Source organism: Heterocephalus glaber, unplaced genomic scaffold (assembly GCF_053883595.1).
Source record: "Heterocephalus glaber isolate CG9 unplaced genomic scaffold, H.glaber_assembly_v1.0 deba00001687, whole genome shotgun sequence".
Taxonomy (NCBI): Eukaryota; Metazoa; Chordata; class Mammalia; order Rodentia; family Bathyergidae; genus Heterocephalus; species Heterocephalus glaber.
The window spans coordinates 12,564,369-12,590,131 of NW_028258412.1; the positions used below are offsets into that span (position 1 = coordinate 12,564,369).

The window sequence follows — 25,763 nt, forward strand, 5'->3', positions numbered from 1 at the left end:
CCCAGGTGAAACCTTTCTCTTTTGTATTATTACTTGGTTCTCAAGGAACCAGGATGCCTTCAGCTGACATAATCTTGCTATTGATCTCCACAGCTTCATGGGCAATTGAGGCCTCTACTGTGACTGGAGGTAAAACAGAGTTATGTTTCCCCATGCCATAGCTAGCTCTTGGGCAAGGTAATATTGGACCTTAGACAGATATAGTCATAGTCTAATTATGAAATGATTTTTCCCCAAAATTTATATAGAAATGCTCCCAACAAGGTCCCCCATTACAATTGTGTTAGTGTTTACTAAATTTTTCATGTCCATTATTATTTGTCTTATATAGTTGGGTGCACCAGTATCTGATGCATATGTATTTATTATTGTTGTCTCTTCCTCTTGGAAGCGTTCCATTTACCATTTAGTGACCTTCTTTGACTCTTTTGAACAATCTTGGCTTGAAATCCAATTTGTCATCGCTTCTTGGCCTTTTCGCTAACATCAAGTGTGAAATCCAATTTGTCTGTCAATAAAAGAGCTATTCCTGCTTTTTTCCTGGTTCCTGTTGCATGGAGTAGTTTTCCATCCTTTGAATACGAATTCAAATATAAGAATTTCTTTTTGAATTAAATGTGTTTCTTGTATACAACATATTGTTGGATCATACTTCTTGATCCATTCTGCCAGTCTGTTTCTTTTGATTGGTGAATTGAAACCATTTATGTTGATGGTTATAACTGATATGTATCGACTTATCCTTGTCATGTTATTTTTCTGTTGTTTAGTTTCTTTTTTTTTTTTTTCCAATTTTTCCCCTCTGTTTAATTACTTGCCTTTCCTGGTGGATTCATTCTGTTAGGGTTCATGGAGTTGTCGTCCTCATTATCTCTTTCTAGAATGTCCTTTAGAACATTTTGGAGTGCTAGGTTGATGGTCATGAATTTCTTCAGGTGTTCTTTGTCATGGAATTATCTTATTTCTCCACCAATTTTGAAAGACAGTTTTGTAGGGTACAACAATTTGGGTTGGAGATTGTTTTCTTTTAGAGCTTGAAATACTTTATTCCAAGCTCTTCTTGACTTGAAGGTTTATGTTAAGAAGTCTGCTGTGATTCTGATGGGCTTTCTTTTATAGGTGATTTGTTTCCTTTCTCTAACAGCTTTTAATATTCTGTTCTTGTGTTAAATTTCTGGAATCTTGACTATTATATGACTATTATATGCCTTGGTGAAGATTTTTTTTCATCATGGCTAATTGGAGTTTTATATGCCTCATTTATCTCTATGTCAAATTATTTTTCCATGTTTGGGAAGTGTTCTGGCATTACTTCTATGCCCAGGGTTTTTTTATGTCATTTGTGCATTTGAAGGCTCTCTCTCGCTCTCGCTCTTGCTCTCTCTCTCTTTCTGTCTCTCTGAAAATCTATTATTTTGCAATAAATTCCACCCATACTATATAGCATGGCCTATGTGTCTAGTCTAAAATCTTTCATTACAGCAACAAAAAACCAAGACCTCAAGGTGTGGCTGGTTCTTCATGGTGCAAGACCTCACAATGTCAGAAACCTAAACCTTGGACCAGAACCTCCAAAACCATGAGTCAAATAAACCTTTTATCTTTATAAATTAATTGCCTCAGGTATTTTACTATTGTAATGGAAAGCTGACTAACACATTAGTCTAAAATAGGATCTAAAAGGAAGAAAGTTTCAGACACATGTGGAGGTGAAAATCACCTCAATCCCAGTCCCAAATGTGGCCCAAGAATTGAGAAACCATTAGCTAGGTGTTTCAACTCCTTAGAGATCCTTCCTGATTAATCTGCATGCCATAGTTGTTTCCTGCAATATTCCTAGATCTCAGCATTATGCAAGGCACATAGAAATTCCTTTAAAACATGTTGGTTCAACAACTAAATTCCACATTTGAGATATGATTGATGTATGACGTCTTCTGGTCCTCAAGTACCTTCCACATCACCAATTCTTAACTTGGGGTCCAGAGAACCCCAGAAATTGTGTGTAAAATATAGACATAAACATGTTTCCCATAGCATTAATCATATTCTGTACAGTGTGCAAGATTCCAAAGAAGTTAAACACTGGAGTAAATAGAGAAGAAATTACCTCTGAAAAGATCATCTTAAATTACCATCCAGAGTTCATTTTATCCAGAGATGCAGACCCTCAATGGATACTGTGATGGGACAAGTGGAAAGTCACCAAGAAATCCTCTGTCATCCACCATCTGTCCCTTTCTTGGACTGAAAAGTCATCCGAATATCAAAGTGCTCATTCTTCTGTAATCTGGTGCAGTCTATTCATTGATTCAGGCAACATTAAGAACCCACTATGTGCCAAGCTCTATACTAGGCTCTGGGACCAGATGAGTCTCCCCTTGAAGTGAATCTTATATCTATTTTCTCCAAGCCTTACCCAGTACCCAGCACATAGGAAGATCTCAATAAATACAAGTTGCCAAAGGCAGTGGGACAGTATAGCAGCTGACCTTCTGGCATTTGGAATGAGAGAACATGACTTCCAGGAAGATGGCAGAATGGGGAGCATCAGAGAAAGAGCCTCTCTGAAATTTGGTGTCCTAACATTGGAATATAGTGGTGTGAGGAGGAGAAGAAGGAGGGAAGTGGGTCCCCAGGAACTAGGAAGGATCTGAAGTGAGAATTGAAGTCCGCTGGGAGAGCAAAGCAAGAGAATTCAACAAAAAAGAGGGAGGTGGCAGGCAGAGCTTTGTCCCAGAGTCTAGACTCACAGTATGGGAAGTTTGGGTCAAAGCTGCAGATGCATGGTGACTACTGGTGAGCCCAGAGACCTCCACAGAGAAACACACCAGTGGAACGGAGCAGTGGACACAGCAGACTGCAGTGGCTGGTGAGTTATTCAGGTTCTGATCTCCCCCAGGAGAGGGTGATTGGCTTGTAGCCATCTTGGAGAGAAGCCAACTGAGCTCAGAACTCAGAACAACTATGAGCTGGCTCCATCTAGTGGCTCCTGGTGTCACAATGAGAGTTCTGAGTTCAAGTCGGCAGGAGATCAGAGTGGAGTTCAAGACTTCAGAAGGCACACAGACTGTTGCAGGCTCAACAAATCTGGTTCCAGTCTCATAGCCAGAAACCAGTCTGAACTTCAGTGGAATTAAAGGTCCAGGCTTGCTGGGATTACCTACTACCCCACCATAAATCTACAGTTGGCTTGCTGGAAACAACTCGGATCTGGACTCTGCCTGCCCACACTGTCTACCAGTGACAACAGAGACACATCTTGAGTTGGACTTGTCTTTTCTTTTCCTTATTTTCATCTTTCTTTTTTCTCTTCTGGCTTTTGTTCTTGTCCTGTTTTGTTTATTCTTGATTGTTTTTTCTTGTTTTTACATGAATATGAACACAATTTTCTAATTTTTGTTGTTGTGGTGGTTGTTCTATTGTATTCTTATTTTTATTTCTTCCTTCTCTCTTTCACTCCTTTCTTCTTCACCAGTTTCTGAAATTTTATATGATCTTCCTTTGTCCTCCAGCCTTGCTTCTAATCTCTGCTTCTATTTCTCTATTTTTCCCCCAACCCCTTTTAAATCTCCTCCCTTTAGGGTAAAATTGCCATATTGGGGGCTTATTTATTGCATACAATTTTCTAGTTCATTCTAAATTTTATTATATAACCACAAAACTATAAGTTTATATGGTTAAAGGTGACAAAATTAGTTTGTCATTTTCTAGGCTGTGTTTGATGCTATTGTTATTGCTGATTGTACTACTTTACCCAAGGTGACATAATTGTGCTAATCAGTTGTTCTTCCTGATATACCAAGACTGAGATTGCCTAAGGGTCTTAAAAAATACCATAGGCCAGTGCCAAAGAACTGGGGGCTGGGCCAAGTAGGTAGAAACTTCTCATCTCCAATATATTAAAGAAGTTGGATCTTATAACAGACTCAAAAACCAAAAGCCAGCTATACCCGGAAGATACCTTTGAGAAGTAGGCATTTTCTAAGGGTTCTGAATACTGGGAATAAAGCTACTCACCATAAGCAATCTACAAGCATCAACTCAGGAATTAAACTAAAAAAAAAAAAGAAAATTGGAAGACACTTAAACAAGATGCAATACCCCCAGACATTCAGCTCACCAGAGGCAAGTTCAGGGGACAACGGGGTGGAACAATCTGGAAGCCACCCACCCAGACTCTCGGAAATGCTAACAGCAGAAGTAACAAAGCAGATGAACGAGGACAAGACTCTGGAACCAGAGAATATGTATGTGAATCAAAACTCATTCACTTCAACACATAAAAGTGTACATGTATAGAAAAATGCATTAACACATTCTTGATTATTTATCATAGATAGACTAATAAATCTATATATATGTGCATGTGTGTGTCCATGTATATGTGTGTATGTATACAGAGTAAACAAGACATTTTATGAAATTTGTACAGGTCTTTTGTAAAAGCAGAGAGTGGAATTTTCATGAGTATCTGCACTTTTTTAAATGTATATTTACTCCTTGACAATAAAGTATTTTATTTGCTAAAAAAAAAACCTCATTCACTTCTGTGCTGCATGACCACGGGCAGATCATATCTGAGACCAGATTTCTCTGTACATAGAGCAGTGGGAACTTACATCAGTGGGTCCTGTGGGAATTATAGGAGCTCATCCATGAAGAGTCCAGTGCATACTGTATGCTTGACATGATCTAGTTATTGGACTTAATATCATTGCCACAATGTCAGACAGCCCCACTAAACCCGTAGTCTCTAGTCCACCTCCTCGATACAAGGATTAACCAGAGCACCTCTGTCTATTTCATGCTAGGATCCTAGGAAGTAGAAATGGTGTGTTTTCAGTGGGTGTAAAATACCACCCAACAAAAGAAGAAGGAAAATTGTCACAAAAGAGAGAAAAAAAGAAAAAGGAAACTGACATATGTGTGTGTGTGTATCCATATGCAGTGCATTAAAGATATAATCTAAGTAAATTTTCCAATAGACTAATAACATATTTCCCAGTGAGAAAATACATCAATGTTGCAATTATCCTGCTTATATAAACCTCAGGGAAACCAAAAGGGCACAATATTTACTTATTTACTTCTTTAGATATAATGATATAATTATAAATGTTATATGAGTGGTATGTGTTTCTCTTTTCCACTTTTATCTTTCAAAACAAAAAAAACTTTTTTCCTCAAATATTTCACAAGCATCTCCCATAGCAGTGTTTTTCTCATCTCCAAGCAAGTTCTGAATTTTCTCAGCCAGTTTTCCAGGACCCAGCATCTTCTCTTAGAGCAGCAGCCTAAAAAACAGACGTTTTTGGATTTGACATTCTGAACAGATCTCAGTGACATGTTCATGTGCCATCTGTGCATTTTTACATGCATCCTGTGTTTATTTATGACTTCCTCAATATCCTTTTTAAAATGACTATTAAAACACTCGTATACAATGTCATCTATGTATTATATGTAAATGTAAGGTCATATTCCTCGAAATAATTACTAGCCCTGAATTCACTTTCTCTTCACTTATTTTTCTGGTTCACAGGGGTTGTTTTAGACTTCTAAAATTTGCATTAATTGAAATATTTTAAGGACAATGTGTCTTCCTCAAAATTGTCCTTTGCTCTTTGAAATGAAGACTTCAGAAAATAAGCCCCTGATGAGAGAAGTATTCTAAGATGTGCTAAACAGACAGGCCAGAGAATGTAGGGAGGAAAGAGAAAACAGAAATTCATTTTAACTGACAGCTTTAAGCCAGATCTGCTATAAACAGTGCACATGAAACCAGTCGCTGGAGACGGGCTTTTGTGAAAAAAAGAAATGTTTATTCCAGTGAACAGAGACTAAAATCAGGGACTAAAAGCGGGAACAGATTCTAGCCACTGAAGGGGAAAGAAGACTACATTTCTATAGATTTTCAGGAAGGGCTATAATCATAAGGAATGTTTATGACTCGGGTGACCAAGGACAGTCTGCACAGGTATGTAGACAATTACTGGACTTCTTGGCACAAGCAGCCTGTTTGCTTTGTCCTGTTTGTTCACTTAGGCCAGGCATGACAAGATCAACAAAGAGAAAGGAAACAGAAACAAAAACAAACTGGCTCCACCTCCCTTTCCCGCATGTGTGTTGAAGATCACCACCAAGGCCACATCACACATTCTGCTTCTTTAACCAACCAAGCAAGAAGCAACAAAAACGTGCCTTTATGGACTCACCTCCTACCCCAGGGCTTTGCCCATTTCCACTCTGCCCCACTTCTCTGGTCCATGGCAAGGGAGGTTCCGTGTAAATGGTTTGTTTATTCTCTCCAAAATTTCAGGTCCATTTTAGGTCCAGTGGATGTTTTTCCAAGTACTATCTGGTCAAACTGCTGATAGCTTAGCAAATCTGTCCTTTGCTCCTTTCACTGTTGGCTAGCTCCAAAAACCCTTTTTTTCAGAGACCTCTTGGTCTCAAAATTTTTACTTAACATCCCACACACATAGATTTTTAAAAGACCTCTTTCCAACTCATAGCTTTTAGGGATCAGAGGGTTCACCTAGAAAGAGAAAAGGGATAACAGGAGAAACAAAAGGTGTGATTATCTGCCTCAGGACTCCTTCATTAAGCACAGCCAAGCTGCCATGCCCTCACCCCAAGTAGTCAAGCTCCCATGGGGAGAGGGGGCAGCTCCAGGACGCTCTGGGAATTCCCAGACAGAAAGCCCTTGTGGAGATTTGGCTCCATTCCTGAACCCATTGTTCCTTACTGCCTTAGGAAAAAAATTCTATCTCCACAGTTTCAGTTTCTATTCTTTTGAAAGCACTGTTTCGTTTACAATCTGGCCGAGAAGCTTGGCTGCAGAGTTTAAAATACTTAGGAGGAGGAGCGATGTGCTGCCAGAAGAAATCAGTCCAGCCCTCTCCAGTCTCCCGTTCAGTCTTCTTCCTCCTGTGCAATTGTTTAGCTGCTGGAAAAGGCTGAGAGGTGCCCCTTACAGAGCTGGGCAGTGACAGAGGAGATATTCCATCACCTGCCCTGCAGAGATGGACCTCACACCGGACCTGTATGAGACCACTGGGGACAGGCTGGACGCCTTCCTGGAGCACAGTCTTCAGCCCCAGGGGGACTGGAAGGAAGAAATGCAGGATGCCTGGCAGAGAGTCGAGAGATTCTTTCAAAATCTTTGCTTTCGAGATCTGCTGGTTCTGGACGAAGAAGTCAGGGTGCTGAAGGTGGTGAAGGTGAGCACTCCTGGGATCCTGGGGCTCAAATCCCACCCCTGCTTCTGTGGGATTATGGGGCCTAGGGGAATGAGTCACTTCATCTCTGAGCCTCAGTTTCCCCCTCTTTAACCTGAATTTCATATGACTAATAAGTGGGATAAAACATGGGAAAATGCTCTTATATAGCAAATTATTCCACAAAGCAGGAGGAGGAGGAGGAGGAGGGGGAGGGGGAGGAGGGGGGAGGGGGAGGGGGGAGGAGGAGGAAGGGGGGAGGGGGGAGGGGGGAGGAGGAAGGGGGAAGAGGGGAGGAGGGGGGAGAGGAGGGGGAGGGGGAGGAGGGGAGGGGGAGGAGGAGGGGGGAGGGGGGAGGAGGAGGAGGAGGAGGAGGAGGATTATTATTATTATTATTATTATTTGGGTTTCAGCCCCCTGAATGTCAAGGAGTCAGAATGTGGATAGCAGGTCTCTATAAAATTTATGCTTCTCACTTTACCTACATGTCATGAAAAAAAGCTCCAATATTTTTCTTCACAAATGGTACTGACTGCTTGTGTCAGAAACTACGGAGCATTTAGTGATACCAGAAGTCACCTGACAAGTCCAAGGAGTTTTTAGGGACTGACCATGTAATTAAACACCTATTTATAAGCATGGTTTCTCCTAGGAAAGTACTAAATTATAATTCAACTTTTAATATACCATTTTCAATATAAAGTGCTTAGACCATAACCCTAGGTTTTGTTCATTTTCCTAGAATGAAAGACACTGCACATTAACTTAAGCAAATTAGGCTGTGCCCGGTGGTGACAAGGGCCGCGGACAGTAAGACTGATACAGAAGGACCCGAATGCTCGAGCATTCACTGCAGATCATGAGCTTCAAAAACAGAAAGTCAGCTTCCTATAGTTGCTTAAAAAGATACAACTTTGCACTTCTATACTCTTAACTCCTGCACACCTCTGAACTTGCTATAGTGTACTTCTACTATATCACCATCTTTGCTCACATTTTCTGAATCAAACAAAAAAATGAAATCCCTAACAGAACTAGAAATGAGATGAATGTTGTCTTAAGGATGGGTCTGAAAGTGCTCGAAGATTTTAACATATATTCTAAATAAAGCTCTTCTACAGATTGGAATGCGTTGTCTCAGTAGGATATGTCCATTTGTGTTACTCCAAATGCCCACATCTTGAAGTTCCTATTCCTACCTTTACAGGTATATGCACCAAGTAAAGACTATCTTTGTGCAAGATAAAGATGTATTTCACGTTTACTCTTGCTCTCAACAATCTATTTTCAGAATTTGAATCACCTCTGAAGTAGCTATCATAACATTTTAAGCAACAAAGAAAATGCCTAGAACAAAGTTGGACTGAAACTAAAGACCTTATTGATAAATAAGTTTACCAGTTATGAATGGTGAATTACCGGTGAGTTTACCTGTTACCAGCAATGAGGAGATATAGATATAGATAATATATCAATATGGATATATAGATAATTATTTTATATATATATGTTACATTTCACTTTTATATTAAGAGGAAGGAGCCACAATACACTTTTCTACCTTTGTTAGCCTATTTAAGCATTACATTTTTTTAGTAACCTCTAGTTTTCCTGGTTTCATCCATCCATCCATACTGGTATGAGAACGATGTGTTTTTCTACAGTCAAATATGCTGATCCATTTAATTTCCGATCATGAGTGGACCAGAGAGTCTTCAGGGACCAGCAGTAACTTGTGCAAGGACATCTCTTGCTGTACTTAATCACCACCTGTATCTGAGCCCCCATATTCTTTCTTTTTTTACTATTCTACATCCTCAAGGAACCACATGTCTAAATTAAGGTTACACCCCAATGTGGTGGTGCATACCTATAATCCTAGCACTCGGGAGGCTGAGTTCAGAGGATTGTCAAGAGAGGCCAGCCTGAGCTACATGAGTTCAAAGCCAGCCTGAACTACATAGCAAGACCCTGTCTCAAAAATTAATAAATAAACAACAGGGATTTAGCTCAGTGGTGCCACTGCCTGCCTCGCAAGTGCAAGATCTCGAGTTCAATCCGGGTACAAAAATAAAAAAAAAATTAAATAAATAAATAAAAATAAATAAAGTTACATACAAATCTAAAGTCAATATTGTTTTGTGATGTTTTAATTACACAAATAATACATTTAGTCACAAAGGTATAGGAAAGCACAGAACCTTATAAAATGACCTTATTGCTCATATATAAGCATCATTCATATTTTAGCACACTATGACCATGCTTTTGTTTGTAAATGATAGAAAACATTTTCTTTCATATATATTGCTAAAAGAAAAACTTTAGACAAGTTAAACTCAATAGAATATACCTGAGAAAAAAATGATTCATGAATCAGGTTTTCATGCCGAACCAGATGAGGTTCACAGAGTGCTGTTCAAATGAGCAGTAAACACAAAGGCCAATAAAAGTTGGACAAACATGGGAACAAAGTAGAGAAATCACCTGTTTGGCTACTGGTGGGCATTTCTTTCTATAGGCAGCATGTAATATGCCGTTCCTTTATTTGGACATGGTCTGATCAGTTGGCTGACTGTGATTGGCTGAAGCTTAGCTGTTTCTGATTGGCTGAAACCTGGCCATTTGTTATACTACTTAAATCAGGATCTGGCTTATTTACATACTAAGACTACAGTTTGTAATGTAGGAGCTCAAATTATGGGAGCCTCAGACTAATGGCCTCCTGCTTATTTAATTTAACAATACTTATATTTATTTCACAAGAGTCTGTAAACTTCTGGTGCCGCCAAGATGGAGTAAACATCTTACAAACTCTCTTACAAGTTACAACTAAAACTCTGGACAAACAGCAAAGAGCCAGGACTTGAGGACTCTGAAAATTAATCTATGTAACAAGAATAATAGGGATTGAAATAAAAATTTGAATAACCTAAAACAAATGTGACAATGGTGGAAAAAGCTATTAAGACACACAAATCTACAAGTAGATACCAAAAGCATTGTGCAAATTAGGCAGGAAAAGTCAATATGAAAAGGCCACAAGAGGATGGAATCCAGGAACACACACTCATTCCCATACCTGAAGTTACCAAAATCCAAAGATGCTCAAGTCCCTTATATAAAATGACGTAGTGTTTTTGTATAACCTATGTACCTCCTTGCCTTTATTTTAAACCATCTCTAGATGACCTGTGGTGCCTAAAAGGATGTGATTACCATGTAAATAGTATTACATGGTATTGTGTAGGGAATAGTGCCCAGAAACAGGTCATACTTGTTCAGCACAAACAGTATTTTTCTTTTTTCTTTTCTTTTTTTCTTTTCTTTTTTTTTTTTTTTTGGTACTGGGGCTCAAACTCAGGACCTTACACTTGTGAGGCAGGTGGTGGCACCACTGAGCTAAATCCCTGGCCCTTTCAAGTATTTTTTTTTATATGAAGTTGGTTGAATATGCTTATGTGGGACTTAGATACAAAGGTCTAACCATATTTTTAAAAAAATAAATTTAAGGGCTGGGGATTCAGCTCAGTGGTTCCACCGCCTGCCTTGCAAGCGCAAGGTCCCGAGTTCGATACCCAGAACCAAAAAGATAAATAAATAAATAAATTTAAAAACAATAGTACAATATTAAAAATAATACAAATAAAATTATACAGTGTAACAACTGTGCCTATCACATTGTATTAGGGATTAAAAGTAAACTAGAGATTGAGATGTACAGGAGGCTGTGCATGGATGGGGATGATATGCAAATACTACACCATTCTATGTAAGGGACATGAGCATCCTCAGACTTTTGTATCTGAGGAAGTCCTAAAACCAGTCTTAGGATAGCAAGGGACAACTGTATGCAACATTCTCAGAATGACAAGATTATACAAATGGAAAACAGATTGGTGTTTTCCAGGGTTCAAGGATGGTGGGAGGGAGGGAAGCATGTGTGATTTTTTTTTGTTTTGTTTTGGTACGGGGGATCAAACTCAGGACCTTGTGCTTGTGAGGCAGGTGGCGGAACCACTGAGGTAAATCCCTGGCCCTGAGTATGTGTGATTATAAAGGAGCTGCGTGAGGTACATCTTTGTAATGATAGAATAATTCTGTATCTTAATTGCAATGATGATTCTCTACCTTGACTGTCACAGGATAAGATGTGGCATCAATGTCAACCTTCTGGTTTTAATATTCTACTATATTTTATGTAAGATGTGCTGGCAGAGTAATACATACCTGTAATCCCAGCGCTCTGAGAGGCTGAGGCAGGAGGGTCCCAAGTTCAACTCCAGCCTGGGCAACTTAGTGGTTTAGTGAGAAACAGTTCCAAGACTTAAAAAAAAAAAAAAGGAGCTGGGGATGTAACTCAGTGTGAAGGCCATGTGCTCAATCCCCAATAATGGTATATAACCATTGGGAAAATTAGGTGAAGTACACACCAAACCCCTCTCTACTATCTTTATAACTTCCTGTAAGTCTGTAATTATTTCAAAGCAAAAAGCCTAGAAAATATTTGTACATATACCCACGCATCTGTATATACAAAATATATGTGTACAAAATACATGCATAAAAATATTTTTAACCAGAGGTGTCCAATAGGACTTCCTTCAATGATAGAAATGCTAATACTTGCAAGCACAAGGTCCTGAGTTTGATCCCTGGTACCAAAAAAAGAAAAGAAAGAAAGAAAAGAAAAGAAATGCTATACATGTGCATTATCTAATAGAATAGCCACTATCTTTGGGCAGCTATTGAGCACTTGAAATAAAGCTAACAGATGTTTTATTTCATTTTGATTCATTTAAATTTAAAAGGACATCTGTGGCTGCTGGCTACCACATTGGACAGTGCAGGTCTTGGAGTAGAACATTTAAGGAACACTATAAGGTGCTGGTAACTGTAGTTGCCTCTGGAGAAGGGATTAAGGTCCTGGGGAGGAACAGAGTTTTGCATTTCATAGCTTCTGAATTGCTCACCATCTATTTGATTGTTAGAAGTTAGTGAAAAGATGTAGTACAGGTTGAGTGTCCCTTACACAAAACACTTGGGAAAAGAAGTGTTTGGATTTTGAATTTTTCCCCCCCGATTTTAGAATATTTGCATGTACATAATGAGACATCTCAGGGATGATATCTTAAGTCTAAATATGAAATCTGTATAAACATAGTATTTTTTCTCTCTGCTTTGATCTAAATTTATTTTTTAATTTTTATTTTTATTGATACATGTTTACATACATAATGATTACCTACTTCATAGGGAGTTGGTACACATACATAACACATCTTAATTCTTTTTTCATTCCCTTCTTCTCCCCTCCTTCATCCTTTCTCCATCTCTCAGTCCTCTTCCCTTCTGCAACATATCTATCTCTCTGTTTCCTTTTATCTATCTTGTATTTTGCCCTTCATTTATTTATTCCTTATACAGTGCATTTAGTCTGAAAGTAATTTTGTATAATATTTTTACATTTTGACTGTGATGTATCACATGAGATTCCAGGTGGCATTTTCCACTTCTGGTGTCATGTGAACACTCAAAAAGTTTTGTACTTAGAGCACTTTGAATTTTTGAGTCTTCAGTTAGAGGTGCTCAACCCATAATGCCCACGGCATAGACCACTGTGTATGATAGCAGCCAAGTGCTATCATTTGGGGGGACCTGTGTGTACAGCCTCCCATGAGGGCTTCTTGCTTTACTCTCAACCCCAAGCATCAAGTCGCAGTGGAAGTAAGGTTCAGCATTGTCATCCTCCACAGGGCGGCTCTTTGGGGAAGGGCACAACGCTGAACCACAGCTCCGACCTGGACATGGTTCTGTTCCTGAGCTGCTTTACCAGCTTCCAAAAGCAGGCAAGCCTCCGAGGATTCATCATTGACTTCATTGAGAAGAGATTTGATCACTGTAGTGAGAGCCTGGCCTACAACATCGCTGTGGTTCACCACAGACCGGGACCCAGAGAACCTCGCTCCCTGACTCTACAGGTCCACCCCAGGAAGAGCAGTGATGTCATTCGCATGGATGTGGTCCTGGCCTTTGATGCCCTGGGTAAAGACAGCAATGGATAGGGCCCCTTTACTGACCTGGCTTCAGAGTTTGGGGAAAGTGAAAACCAGTGGAGATTGTTCTTTTTCATGGAGATGGGATTGGAGCTATCCTTTTAAGAATTAAGTCTTTCCATAAATGCATGTGTTACCATGTCTCAGTGTTGCATGGAAAAGGGGTTTCTCCTAAATAATGAATTTCTACCCAACCTAAGCCTCTCCAACTCTCTGGGATGCACTAGGTCAAGCAAGCACTTCACAGTCTTTGGAATCACACAGAATTGGATTAGAATCATCTTTAAAACAGAACTCTTTTTTTTTTTTTTGTACTGGGGATTGTTGAACTCAAAGTCTTCACACTGAGCTACATCTCCAGCCCTTTAAAATTTTTTTGGAGGGACAGGATCTAGCTAAGTCACTGAATTGCCCAGGCTGGGCTCAAACTTTCAATCTTCCTGCCTCCACCTTTAGTTGAAAAAACTATTTAACACTTTGTTAGTCAGCTTTCCTTTGCTGTGACAAAACACTCAAGAATAACATTTCAAAGCAGGAAAGGTTTATTTTGGCTTGTGGTTTTTGCAGCCCATGGCTCCATTGTTTCTGGGCCTGTGTTAAGGCAGAAACAGCATGGCAGAAAGGCATAGAGGAATAAAATTGCTCACCTCTTGGCAGCCAGAAGAAGCAGGAAGAAGGGAGAGGCAATGGGGAAGAGGAAAGAGAAGGGGGAGGCCTGAGGGAGAGAGAAAGATCCTGAGAGAAAGGGGCCAAAGACAAGATGTAGTGCCTAAGGTCATGCCCCTGTGACTGCTTCCCTTCAGCTAGGCTCCATCTAAGTTTCATCACCTCCCAAAAATGCCATCAAATTATAAATCCATCGGATGAAATTAGAGCCCTTATAATCTGATCACCTTCCAAAAGCCCCACCTCTGAAAATTGCTGCATTAGGGACCAAGACTTCACCACAAGTGCTTTTGAGGAACATTCTAGACAAAAACAGTAACATACCTCCAACACTGAGAATACCAACTTGTTTAATGGGACAATATCAAATTTAGGTGGAACCATAGAAAGCTATTTGACCATGTTTCACCAACAAAAATGGTAATGTCTTAAGTTTTGCTTAAATTTGCCTACTTCATAGAACTGTTGTTCTGAGGATTCCCTGAGTGTAGCTCAGTGCCTGACATATTGTATGTTTTTGGTCAGCGTGAGTTATTTTAAATTCATGTGACCTTTGGGTGTGCTAGCAAACCATCTAAACCTTTATTTGTCTAGCTATAAATTGAGAAGGGTAATACCGTTGTGAGAATTGCCTAAAATAATTTATACATACACTATGTTCATTGGAGCTCTTTTCACCTTCTTCACCTCAAAGAGTAGGTTTCCCTGACCAAGTACTTTTTTCCTCCCAGGATCCCTTTGCCTGGACTCTAAACCAGCACCAGAAATCTATGAAGATTTAATAAAAAGCTGCAGCCATCCTGGGGAGTTTTCACCAAGCTTCACAGTGTTACAGAGGGACTTTGTGAAAAGGCGCCCTATTAAACTGAAAAACCTCCTGCGGCTGGTGAAGTTCTGGTACCTGAAGGTGAGAGAATGGAGGTTAGGCTGGGAGATGCAGGGACAAGGGGCAACCCAGTGTTTTTTAAAGAGAAGGAGAGGGCCAGGGATTTAGCTCAGTGGTTTCACCACCTGTCTAGCAAGTGCAAGGACCCAGGTTCGAACCCTGGTACCAAAAAAAAAAAAAAAGAAACCTAAAGAGAAAGAGAAAAAAAGGAAACAATTAAGAGTGGCAGGCAGATTAAACCCTTATACTGAGATACTAGTATAATTGGAAATTATTTGTAACCTGGAGATGGATCCCCATCTCCAGGGTCATAGACCAGTTCCAGTTCACAGCCTGTTAGGAACTTTGCCACGCAGCAGGAGGTGAGCAGTGGGTGAGCCAGGGAAGCCTCCTCTGTATCTGAAGCCACTTCCCATTGCTTACATTACTGCCTGAGCTCTGCCTCCTGTCAGATCAGCAGCAGCATTGGATTCTCATAGGGACGCAAACCCTACTGTGAACTGCACACAGATATAAGGGATTTAGGTTTGCATTCCTTGTGAGAACCTAATGTAACAATAACAAAGTATACAATGTAATAATAATAGAAATAAAGTACACAATAAATGTAATGCACTTGAATGAATCATCCCAAAACCATCCCTCCTCTTCCCTATCCTACAGAAAAATTATCTTCCACAAAATGGGTCCCTGATGCCAAAAAGTTGGGTACTGCTGCATAGAGCACCCAGACAAAGTTAGGGGTAGCCAGTATTGTTGGTAATGGTGTTTATTGTTGCTATGTTCTGTTGTCCTCTGAAGCATCCTGTCCTGCTTAGAGCCGCCTGGTTTGAATAACACAGTTCCTCAAGGGCAGTTAAATAGTTCCTGATGAGCACAAGCATGATTTTCAATAGGCTTCAGACCTCAAGTACTTCAGATAATAGTAAAACAACTATTATAAAGCTACCGTTTATTGAGTGTAAATCAAGTTCCATGATTTATGCTACATACAAATGCTGCATATTTTTCTCATTTAGTCTGTGTGTGTGTTGCTGGGGATCAATTCCATAGTTTTGTGCATGCTAGGCAAGTAACCTACCACATGCCCCACCCCTCTTTATTTTTGAGACAAGCTCATTAAGTTGCTCAGGCTGGCCTTGAACTTGGCAACACTCCTGCCTCAGCCTCCCCAGTAGCTGAGATTATGCTCAGCTCTTGTTAGCAATTCAATTGTATGCATTATTTATTATTATTTTGGAGATGTGAAAACTGAGACTCAAATGCTAAAGTGGAGCTGAAATTTGAATATAAGTATGTCTGCCTCTGGCACTTGTGATTTTAATACAAAATATTCTTTATAGGGCTGGGGATTTAGCTCAGTGGTTCCACCACCTGCCTTGCAAGCTCAAGGTCCCGAGTTTGATCCCTGGTACCAAAAAAATATATTCTTTATAATTATTTTTTCCATCTGAATATTTCAGTGGACTCATGTTTAAAAAATTGAAGCTGTGCATAGTGGCTTATGCCTCTCATCCCAGCTGCTTGAGAAGCTGAGGCAAGAAGATCCACAAGTTCAGTGCCAGCCTTGGCAACTTAGCAAGAACAACAACAACAGCAATTTTGAAGGCCTGGGATATAGCATAGTGCAAAACCCTGGTTTCAATCCCCAATACCGAAAAAAAAATCATCAGTGCAAAAAGCCTAAGAAAGAAGGTAAAATTTATACAAAATCCTAAGATAATACCAATAACATCATCGGTGACCATTCTTTTATATCTGTGTTTGCCAATATTCACATAGCTTATGCACAGAGCTTAGATACGTGGGACCATACTGTTGTTCTAGTCCACCCATTAAACAAATGCATTTGGATTTAAACTTTGGGGAGTTATCTATTAATGTAATTTGTACATTGTTCAATTGATTTTGTATTTTTTCTCAACTCTAAGACCTCTTTTTAATTGCCTTTACCATTATTTCTCATATGTGTTTCAGATATATTTACCAATATATCATTCATCTATAATCTTAATTATACTGTCTTTGACAACATAGTGGTTTCTAATTTTTACATAGATAAATGTATGACTTTCTTTTATAGATTATATGTTTCCTATCTGACCCCCCCTTATATATATACACATACTGACATATGTATATTCCATACACATATATTAGTCACTTCATTTTTCTTCTAATATGGTTTAATATGTAAAGCAACTTCATGTAGTTTTTTTTTTTTTTTTGGTACCGGGGATCGAACTTGGAACCCTGTGCTTTCGAGGCAGGCACCGGATCCACTGAGCTAAATCCCCAGCCCTTCATGTAATTTCTTTTGGTATATGGTGGAACAATGGAATCACTTTATTTTCTACCAAATAGGTAACAAGTTGTACATCAATCGTTGAATTGTGCGTCTTTTTCCCACTGATCCAAAATATTGCCTCCAGGGCCAGGGATTTAGCTCAGTGGTGCCACCACCTGCCCTGCAAGCACAAGGTCCCGAGTTCAATCCCCTGTACCAAAAAAAAAAAATATTGCCTTTGTCAAATACTAAATTCTATTTACTGGGAACAAATTCTGGGCTGTTCTGTTACATTTGACTATTGCTTATTCCTATACCAAAAACATACTCTTACTACAACTGTTTTATATGTTATATCCAAAAAGACAAATATCCGACTATTTTTCTTTTTCATAATTTTCTTGGCTTTTTTATTAGTATATGTTTGCAGTACATACATTTTACAATCATCTTGGGAAGTTGGTACATGTACATAATATAGTTTGTAATTTTCTTGGCTTTTCCTAGCCATTTATGTTTCTATGTGAATCTTAAGGCTATTTTGTCCTGTTTAAAATACCACTGGGATTCCAAGTGAGATTGCAATAAAACTTTAAATTAACTTTGGAGGAATTGTACTTTTCACATTACTCTTTCCCTTTCATCTTTCAATGGTGTCTTATGTGTGTTTTCATTTTCTTCAATTATTTTCTATATTCATTATATTGCTTCCTCCATTCCAACTGAAAAACATAGATTGATAAAAGCCCAGAGGATCCATAAGAAACCCTAGCATCCTCTTTTATTGATATCTTGATAACCCCAGGACATAGGTCTACCTACACCCCGCCTTTCCTTGGCTTATGCTACATAATACAACACAGTGACCTGAGAATTCTTAGAGCATCAGTTATCTCCTGTTCTCTCCCCCAACTCCTTTCTCTAGTATGTGAAACCTCAGTACCGAAAAGTAGCTCTGCCCCCAAAATATGCACTGGAGCTACTGACCATCTATGCCTGGGAAATGGGAACTGACCAACAAGAGAACTTCAACATGGATGAAGGACTTCTGGCTGTGATGACACTCCTCAGGGATTATGAAGACATTTGCATATACTGGACCAAGTATTATGATTTCCAAAGTGAGATTGTCAGAAATTTTATCAAACAACAATTGAAGAAGAGCAGGTGAGTATGTTGGTTGCATTACTTTCAGCTTCAAGGAACAGGAAATCCAACAGGAACAGTTTTTTTAAAAAAAATTTAAGGAATTTATTAGCTTTTGTAACTGAAAAACCCCAAAATAAAAGAAGGTTAAGGTGTGGCATGCTGCAGAAGTTTGCCATGTCATCAGAATCCCTTTATGTGAATTGTTCAGCTGTCTTTCCCAGGGTTTTACCATCAAGTTCAGGTTAATTCCTTCATGGTTACATCAGTCCTGGGCTTCTCATCTGGACATATATGTTCCAGTACAAGAAGGAACATTCCAAGCAAAATCTCAGAAATTCACTCTGACCAAGTCAGTTTAGGTTATATTCCAAACCTAAACCAACAGCTTCAGCTTGCAAGGAATCCTTCCTACACAAAGGCTGTACTCTTGGATAGACATGAGTGCCAGAAGCCAGGATCCTGAGTGTGACAGAGATCTGCTTCCCTTATTTCCCTCAGGCCCATTATCCTAGACCCAGCTGATCCCACCAACAACCTAGGCAAGGGAAGAAGATGGGATCTGGTGGCCAAAGAGGCTGCTTACTGCCTGCAGCAGGCCTGCTGCTTGACTGAAGACCCCAGCCAGGCCTGGCATGTACAGGTACGACTCTTCTTCCTGTAGTCAGGACTCAGTTTTGCCCTCATGTTAACCCCATGTGAATCCCCCCACCCCAGCATCCATAGGTCCCGGGACAGGAATTATCTCCCATGTAGACATTCCAGCCAAATGGATAGGCAGTTCTTCTCTTCTGTGATAAGTATCTGGCCTCAGTTCTTTCACCTATAAAGTGAGCAGCAATTTCTGCCCTGCTCTGTAGCCAATTCAGAGATAGACTCAAGATACTCACATCTACATTTCCTGTGGGGTATTGTTTCTCCTTTTGTGAGGTGTCAAAAGTGCAGCTTCTTGCTATTTAAGCAAGAGATTTGCTAGATATTTCCCCCAAAAATAAGTGAGGATCACAGGGCTCTGCTGTGGGCAACAATGCTAGCTGCACGCCTCCCGGTGTGCAGGTTTTTCCCACATGGGTTACAGCACTCTGAGTAGCAATCCAGTGTTCAGGACCAAGACTCTGTTTATGAACTCCTTGAGATAATCTATTTCCCCTACCTACTTCTCCCAGAGAAATCTTGTCACCTGTCCCACTTTTCATGTCTTGCATGGAAATTCTGAGTCTAGCCTCAAAGACAACCTCACAGCTACTGAATTGAAGCAGTTAACTAAGGCATCACAGAGCCCCACCACCCAGAAATGTCTCTTGAGAATGTCCAGCAGATCTGGCAGCTCCTGGGAGGCAAGCAAACGAGAACAAAAGCAAAGCGGGAGGAGGGCATGGTGGTGTATCTATGTAATCCCAGCACTCTGGGAGACTGAGGCAGGAGGATGACAAGTTCAGGTGCAGCCTGGGCAATTTACTAACTAAGGAAGACCCTATCTCAGAATTTTAAAAAATATAGGGCCAGGGATTTATAGCTCAGTGGCACCATGTCTGCCTCGTAAGCACAAGATCTTGAGTTTGATCCTCAATACCAAAAAAATATATATTAAAAAAATATTTTAAAAGGCTGGGGATGTAGCTCAGCAGAGAGGACCTGGGTTTAATCCCTGATACACATAAAAAAGGCAAAACAAATTGTTAAAAAGTAATTTAAAGTAAGTCCTGGGCCAGGGATTTAGCTCACTGCACCGTGCCTGCCTTGCAAGCGCAAGGTTCTCAGTTCGATCCCCAGTACCAAATAAATAAATAAATAAACAAAGTAAGTAAGTAAGTAAATAAGTCTTCCCTCCTATAACAACCCTGACTTAGAAATACTACCTCTCAGACATCCACTCATCTTTCCACACAACTCCTTCCAAGCATGTGCCTGAATGCATTTTTATTTTACTTAAATTAATATTCAACTGATTGTTCCTTTATTAAATTAAATCATTTTAAAGATAATTTTCTGCCCACACCTATGGACCTAATAGTTACAATCATATAACATAAAGTCCAAATCAGAACACTTTCAAGAGTGAATGTTAGGTCAAGGGACCTACACCAGGTGAACAGGAACATAAAACCTTCCTTAGTCCAATCAATATTTTCAGAAACTATGTGATAATTCAATAAATGCAAGTCCTTTAATTTATATAACCAGCATCTGTGGCAGATTTTTTAGATATCTTCAGACTTCTGCCATTGCAATCAATGTCCTTAAGCTTACATCCCAGAGTCCAGCTCATTGCATTGTTTAACCTCACAATGGCACTGTGATTTGCTCATGGAGGTACTAATGTTACCACCAGGTGACAGGCAAGGACACTGAATAGTTCCACACAGGAGGAATGTTATTTGGAAACCTGTTGCCAATTTGCATGTTGAGTCAGAGGACGGAGTTTGACCCAATGATTCTGTAAACCTAGGATGTCCAAATAGTTTCCTTTGCTTGGAAGAGTCCTATGCCTGTTGTGCCACATAATTATGACTAGTGCCTCCTTTTATTTTTGAAAATGTCTCAGTAAATGATAAATTATATCATCAGTGACCAGAGGGAGAACTTTTGGAGGCAACAGACAGTCATGACCACCCAAATGCCTTTATCTGCTCTTTGTTCCATTTCAGCAAGCACGGGATGTGCAGGTGACAGTGAAACAGGCAGGGAAAGAGGACTGGACACTCTCAGTGGATCCCTACAGCCCTATCAGGAAGATGAAGGCAGAGATCAAGATGAGAAATGACATCTGTGGGTATCAGCGTCTCTCCTTCCAGGAGCCAGGAGGGCAGAGGCAGCTGCTCGGCAGCCGGCAGACCCTGGCACACTATGGGATCTTCTCTAAGGTGAACATCCGGGTGTTGGAGACCTCCCTTGATGAAATCCAGGTCTTTGTGAAGGATTCTAGTGGCCAGAGCAGGCCTTATGCCATAAATCCTGATGACACTATCCTTGACTTGAAAGAGGTAATTGAAGAAGCTGGAGGACCTTGTGTGGAGGATCAGATATTGAAGTTCCAGGGTCGGAAACTGAAAAATGATCAGTGCCTTGAAGACCTAGAGATCAAAGATTGTGACACCATCCTGCTCATTAGGAGAAGCTGAAAGTCCCCAGGACTCCCTGTGGTCAGGCTGCTCGTGATGTAGACTCCTATGGTCCTGTTCCCCCATCCCACCCCTTTCTACTCACTGTGCTCTTTTTGAAGCCTAAATATGAACACACCCCTCCCCTGCCTAAAAGTCTTCAGTGTCTCCCCATTACCTACAGAGTGAAGTTCAAGTTCCTCTCCTTGACATTCAAGATCCCTTCCTTACCCCTCAATCTCTCCTCACCTTCTAAAGCACACCAGATGTTCCCTAACACTTGCAATTCCAGAACACTAACTGCTGGGTCACAACTCCATCACTTTAGGTCACCTGTCCATGTTTCCATCTTTCAATCCCCAAACATCTAAATCACTGAATCTCAAAGTATGAACCTCACACCAGCAGAATCAGGATCACTTCGGAACTTCTTAGAAAGGAAAATTCTCAGCTTCTCTCCCAGACTTAACCTGAGTCAGACTCTCAGGTGGTCAGACTCAGCAGCTTGTGTCTTAATAGGCCTTCCAAGTAATTTTAATGCGTGCTCCATTTGGATACCACTGCTGTATGCTCCATACAGTTGGCCAACTCATCCTCTTCCTTTATCATTTCCCTTCACTCAGATTTAACTTCCCTGAAAGTACCTGAAGCCTTCACTGTGTTCCTTTGGATCATCTATTCCCTGGTCTAACGAAACTTGCCAAAAACTATGTCTTAGTGCTTGTCCCCTGTGTTCTACAATGGTACCTGCCCAGTATCAACCCTTGGCACATACTTGCTAAATAAAGGAATGAGCCAAAAAAAATGGCTTTGAGTCTTTCACTATGGTCTTGATATAGGTCTCAGTCTAATGCAGTTTTGGAGTTCACATTGTTTGGGGAGCCTCCCAGCCTCTGTCTCCTTCTTTGAAAATGCCCAAATACCACACAGGCCCCATGTTGGACCTGATCTCCATGCTCATACCCAATGCTCCCTTTCCTCTCTGTCTAGACCTAATTGGACCACAAGGCAACAGAATGGAATCCTTCCAACACTTGGCTATGCTTAGCCAATCTGATTTTGAATCCTGGAGAGCGGTACCAGGTATAGTGTGCTCTTAGCATAGTTAAATGAGAGTGAGCATGTAACCAGAAATGCAGATAAGACTGGAGGGGTCATGATAGCCCAAACTAGAGCATCACTCAAGCCCATACTTTAGTAAAGAGAAAATGCCATCAGCGCAGAGAAAGAAGCCACACACAGTAAGAGACAGAACCAAAAGTCCTCATATATTCCTAGGGAGAAAAGCTGTAAGATATCAGGCTTGACTTTTTTCCTATTAAATTCCTCCTGCACTGCATGAGGAAAGTGACGCGGACCTTGCCTGCTCTGGCCTCAGCCCAGCTCGACAGCAGCTCTGCCTAGGGCCCAGGACTCACCCTCCCTGCAGTGCACTGAACCGGCCGGGGGGCTGCAGAGGGGAGTGGAGGTCAGTCCCTGGGGCAAACAATCCATCGCCCCCCCACCTTTGTCTTAATAAAGCATTTTAGGGGAAAAAATAAAAAATAAAAAATAAATTCCTCCTGAATCTTTTCCTTATCCTCAGTGGAATGAGAATCCACTCATTGAGTAAATCAGACTGGATGTATTTTCTACCCCTCAAGACCTTTCACTAAGATCTGCCTCAGAAGCTCAATAAAAATTTTCTGTATTCCTCAGTATTTAATAATTCTGTGCATTTATATGGCATTTATACCTTATAGATATAACATCATTTGATTTTTTTTTTTTTTTTTTTTTGGTACTAGGGATCAAACTCTGGACCTTGCGCTTGCATGGCAGGTGCTGGAACCACTGAGCTAAATCCCCAGCCCCATCATTTGATTTTTATAATCACAGTTGCCCTGAAAGTTAGATGAACAAGTTGAAATAACCCTTCCCCATTTTACAGACCAGAGTACTAAGGCTTAACGAATAGGAAATGATGTTTGGAGAGCAACTTTTATGGAAGGGAAATCATGGCAACTGCAGCAGGAACTTCCTGGAGTTTTCATACATTATCTGGAAGAAACTCCTTTCCCACCTCTGCACTTCCTTCAGTAAACACGTGCTCTGAAATCTAGCCTTATCATCCTGCTAATCTTCTCAATCCCTTCAATAAATCTTGTTCACACCAAGAGACTTCACCCTCTGCCAAACCTGATTAGACCAGGGGTGATCACCTGACCCAAAATAGGCTTAATCCATTGGCTGGGCTATGCCAATCAGATTATGAGTTCTGGGAACCATTATTTGTTTTTACCATTCTCTGTATACTAGGAATAGCAGGGTACTTGGTGTTTATTTATCACAACAAGCTTAGATTGATAACCGTTTCCCCCATACTATAGCTGAGGATATAGAAACTCAACATTAAGCGTATGAAATTCTTCACTCAGTGTCTGACATACAATAAGTGCTAGATAAATGTAGCAGCTAGCTGCTGTTATTAGTTCTTTCCCCTACGTCCTCCAAGTTCCCCTTTCGTATCCCAGGGTGGGAGGATTCCCAGGCTGGAGGGAATTCTAAAGAGCTGTGTCTTCTTTGATCTTGGCAATTTCCTCATTCCTAGTCCAGTGCTAGAGCCAAAATTGCAAAAATTGAAATAGATGTAGCAGCAATTTCTATTTCCCCTGCAATACTTTTTGTCTCTTACATAGGCACACTTCTAAGGACTAGAGATTACATTTTCCAATCTCCATTGCAGCCAACTGGGACAGCACAATAAAGTCCTGGCCAGTAGAGTTCATTTGTACATATATTTACATGTTATCCCCCAAAATCTCCAAGTGTCTATTGGGTCCAGAATCTGCAGGCACTATCCCCCTTCTGATGCGTATCTAGAAAAGAGGATGGGAAAGTTGTAATATTAGGCACTGAAAAAATTTTTGTGAAAGTCTCTGGTCTCTGGATGGCTTAAGACTGGGTGCAGCTTTTTTCTGTGGTGCCCAAGATATGGCAAGGGGAAAGTGCATAAAACCAACAAATTGGTTTGTCTGAACACAAGGAGATGAATGATGTCAGTAATCACAGATTATGATATACTGAGGAATAAAAATAGCCTTGCCTACTTCTAAACAGAGGGCACGCATGACTCTGTGGGTGTCTAGAAGTCTTCTGAGTGGAGGGCAGACTGATACGCTAATGAGACAGCAGGACCTTAGTGTCATGGGGGTGGGGATGGAAACCAGTGAGTTTGATCCAGCTCCAAGCAGAGATTCAGAGAAGAAAACCCCAGGGTTTCAAGAAAGAAAGACCTTAAATTACTGACCTTTCCATTTCTTCTATATACCAGACTGACTTTCTTTTCTCCCCAGCCTAGGCCCCACACCTTAATGGATATTTGCTACTGTCCCATTGGGCAAAGCAAGCTGTGTAACCAAGCCCTGATTCAAGGGAAAGAGAAACTGACTCCACTTCTTGACAGAAAGGACTGCAAAATCCACACTGCAGATGGAGGTGCTTTCAGAGATGGGAAGAATTTGAGAACATTTGATTCAGCCATTTTCTGTTGCTAAATACACAATACAGTACCACAGATGGGTTAAATTATAAAGAGATTTGTTTGAGCTCACAATTATGGAGGTCTAAAGTTCAAGGGCTGCATCTAATGATGACCTTGTTGCTGGCAGAGTCCCAAGATGGTTTAGGGCATCATGTGGCAAGAGACAGGAAGTGCACATCTCTGTGTTTCTCCTGGTGTCCTTCCTTCTTATCAAGCTACCAGTATTTACTCATGAGGGCTCCTTCCTCCTGACTATATCTAATCTTAATAGGGCCGGGGATTTAGTTCAATGGTGCCACCACCTGCCTTGCAAGCACAAGGTCCCAAGTTCGATCCCTGATACCAAAAAAACCCACAAAAATCACTTCTAATCTTAATACCTCCCATAGGCTCCAACTTTCAACACTGTAGTCTGATTAACTTTCGACCTCCTGCATACCAGTAGCACAGTGGGCCTTAAACTCCAACATAAATTTCAGAGAGGATAAAGCACATTCAAACCATAGCAGGCTTGATTTATACATTTTTAAAATCTATTTTCTTCAACCATCTCTCTCTACTTGACAGAAACAATTGCTTCCTACCAAGGCATGCTCACAAAGCACATCTGTGGATGTCCCCTTAGCCATTACAGTGCATAAAACAAACCTGGAAGTTCAAGGGAGTTGACACTGGACAAGGCAGCCCTTAAGCTATAAGAAGAGAGGCAGAAGTGTTCCCTCTTCTGGTTCTCAGGGAGACAATTTTCAGGCTCATTCTACACAGCTCTTCAAAATGGTCTCCAATGGAACTGAGTCCCAGTTGTCCACAGTACTTATTGATTTAATAATATTCCTCAGCTTGGCCTTCTCAATTCCCACATTTCTCCCTTGAAA

At 40.5% G+C, this 25,763-nt stretch overlaps 1 protein-coding gene across 3 annotated transcripts; it reads left to right on the forward strand.

Moving 5' to 3' along the window:
• The first annotated feature begins 6,861 nt into the window (after positions 1-6,861).
• On the forward strand, positions 6,862-22,170 carry LOC101718983 (2'-5'-oligoadenylate synthase-like protein 2). Of its 3 annotated transcripts, XM_021257342.1 has the most exons (7): positions 7,102-7,226; positions 8,515-8,644; positions 12,980-13,268; positions 14,677-14,852; positions 18,044-18,285; positions 18,766-18,907; positions 20,913-22,170. In XM_021257342.1, the coding sequence occupies exons 2-7, from the start codon at positions 8,627-8,629 to the stop codon at positions 21,384-21,386; spliced, it is 1,341 nt and encodes a 446-aa protein (XP_021113001.1). In that variant the 5' UTR covers positions 7,102-7,226; positions 8,515-8,626; the 3' UTR covers positions 21,387-22,170. The 3 variants fall into 3 exon arrangements, with proteins under 3 accessions (XP_004843697.2, XP_021113001.1, XP_087054809.1); XM_004843640.4 differs by lacking the exon at positions 8,515-8,644 and having other exon boundaries at positions 6,862-7,226; XM_087198683.1 differs by lacking the exons at positions 7,102-7,226; positions 8,515-8,644; positions 12,980-13,268; positions 14,677-14,852 and adding an exon at positions 16,319-16,526.
• The last annotated feature ends 3,593 nt before the right edge of the window (positions 22,171-25,763 follow it).

Bases quoted from the DNA above. Each gene is read 5' to 3' on its own strand.
- LOC101718983 (XM_004843640.4), top strand. From the start codon at position 7,029: ATGGACCTCACACCGGACCTGTATGAGACCACTGGGGACAGGCTGGAC. The intron at 14,853-18,043 runs GTGAGAGAATGG...TCCTTTCTCTAG, and splicing joins TGAAGTTCTGGTACCTGAAG to TATGTGAAACCTCAGTACCG. The intron at 18,286-18,765 runs GTGAGTATGTTG...TATTTCCCTCAG, and splicing joins CAACAATTGAAGAAGAGCAG to GCCCATTATCCTAGACCCAG.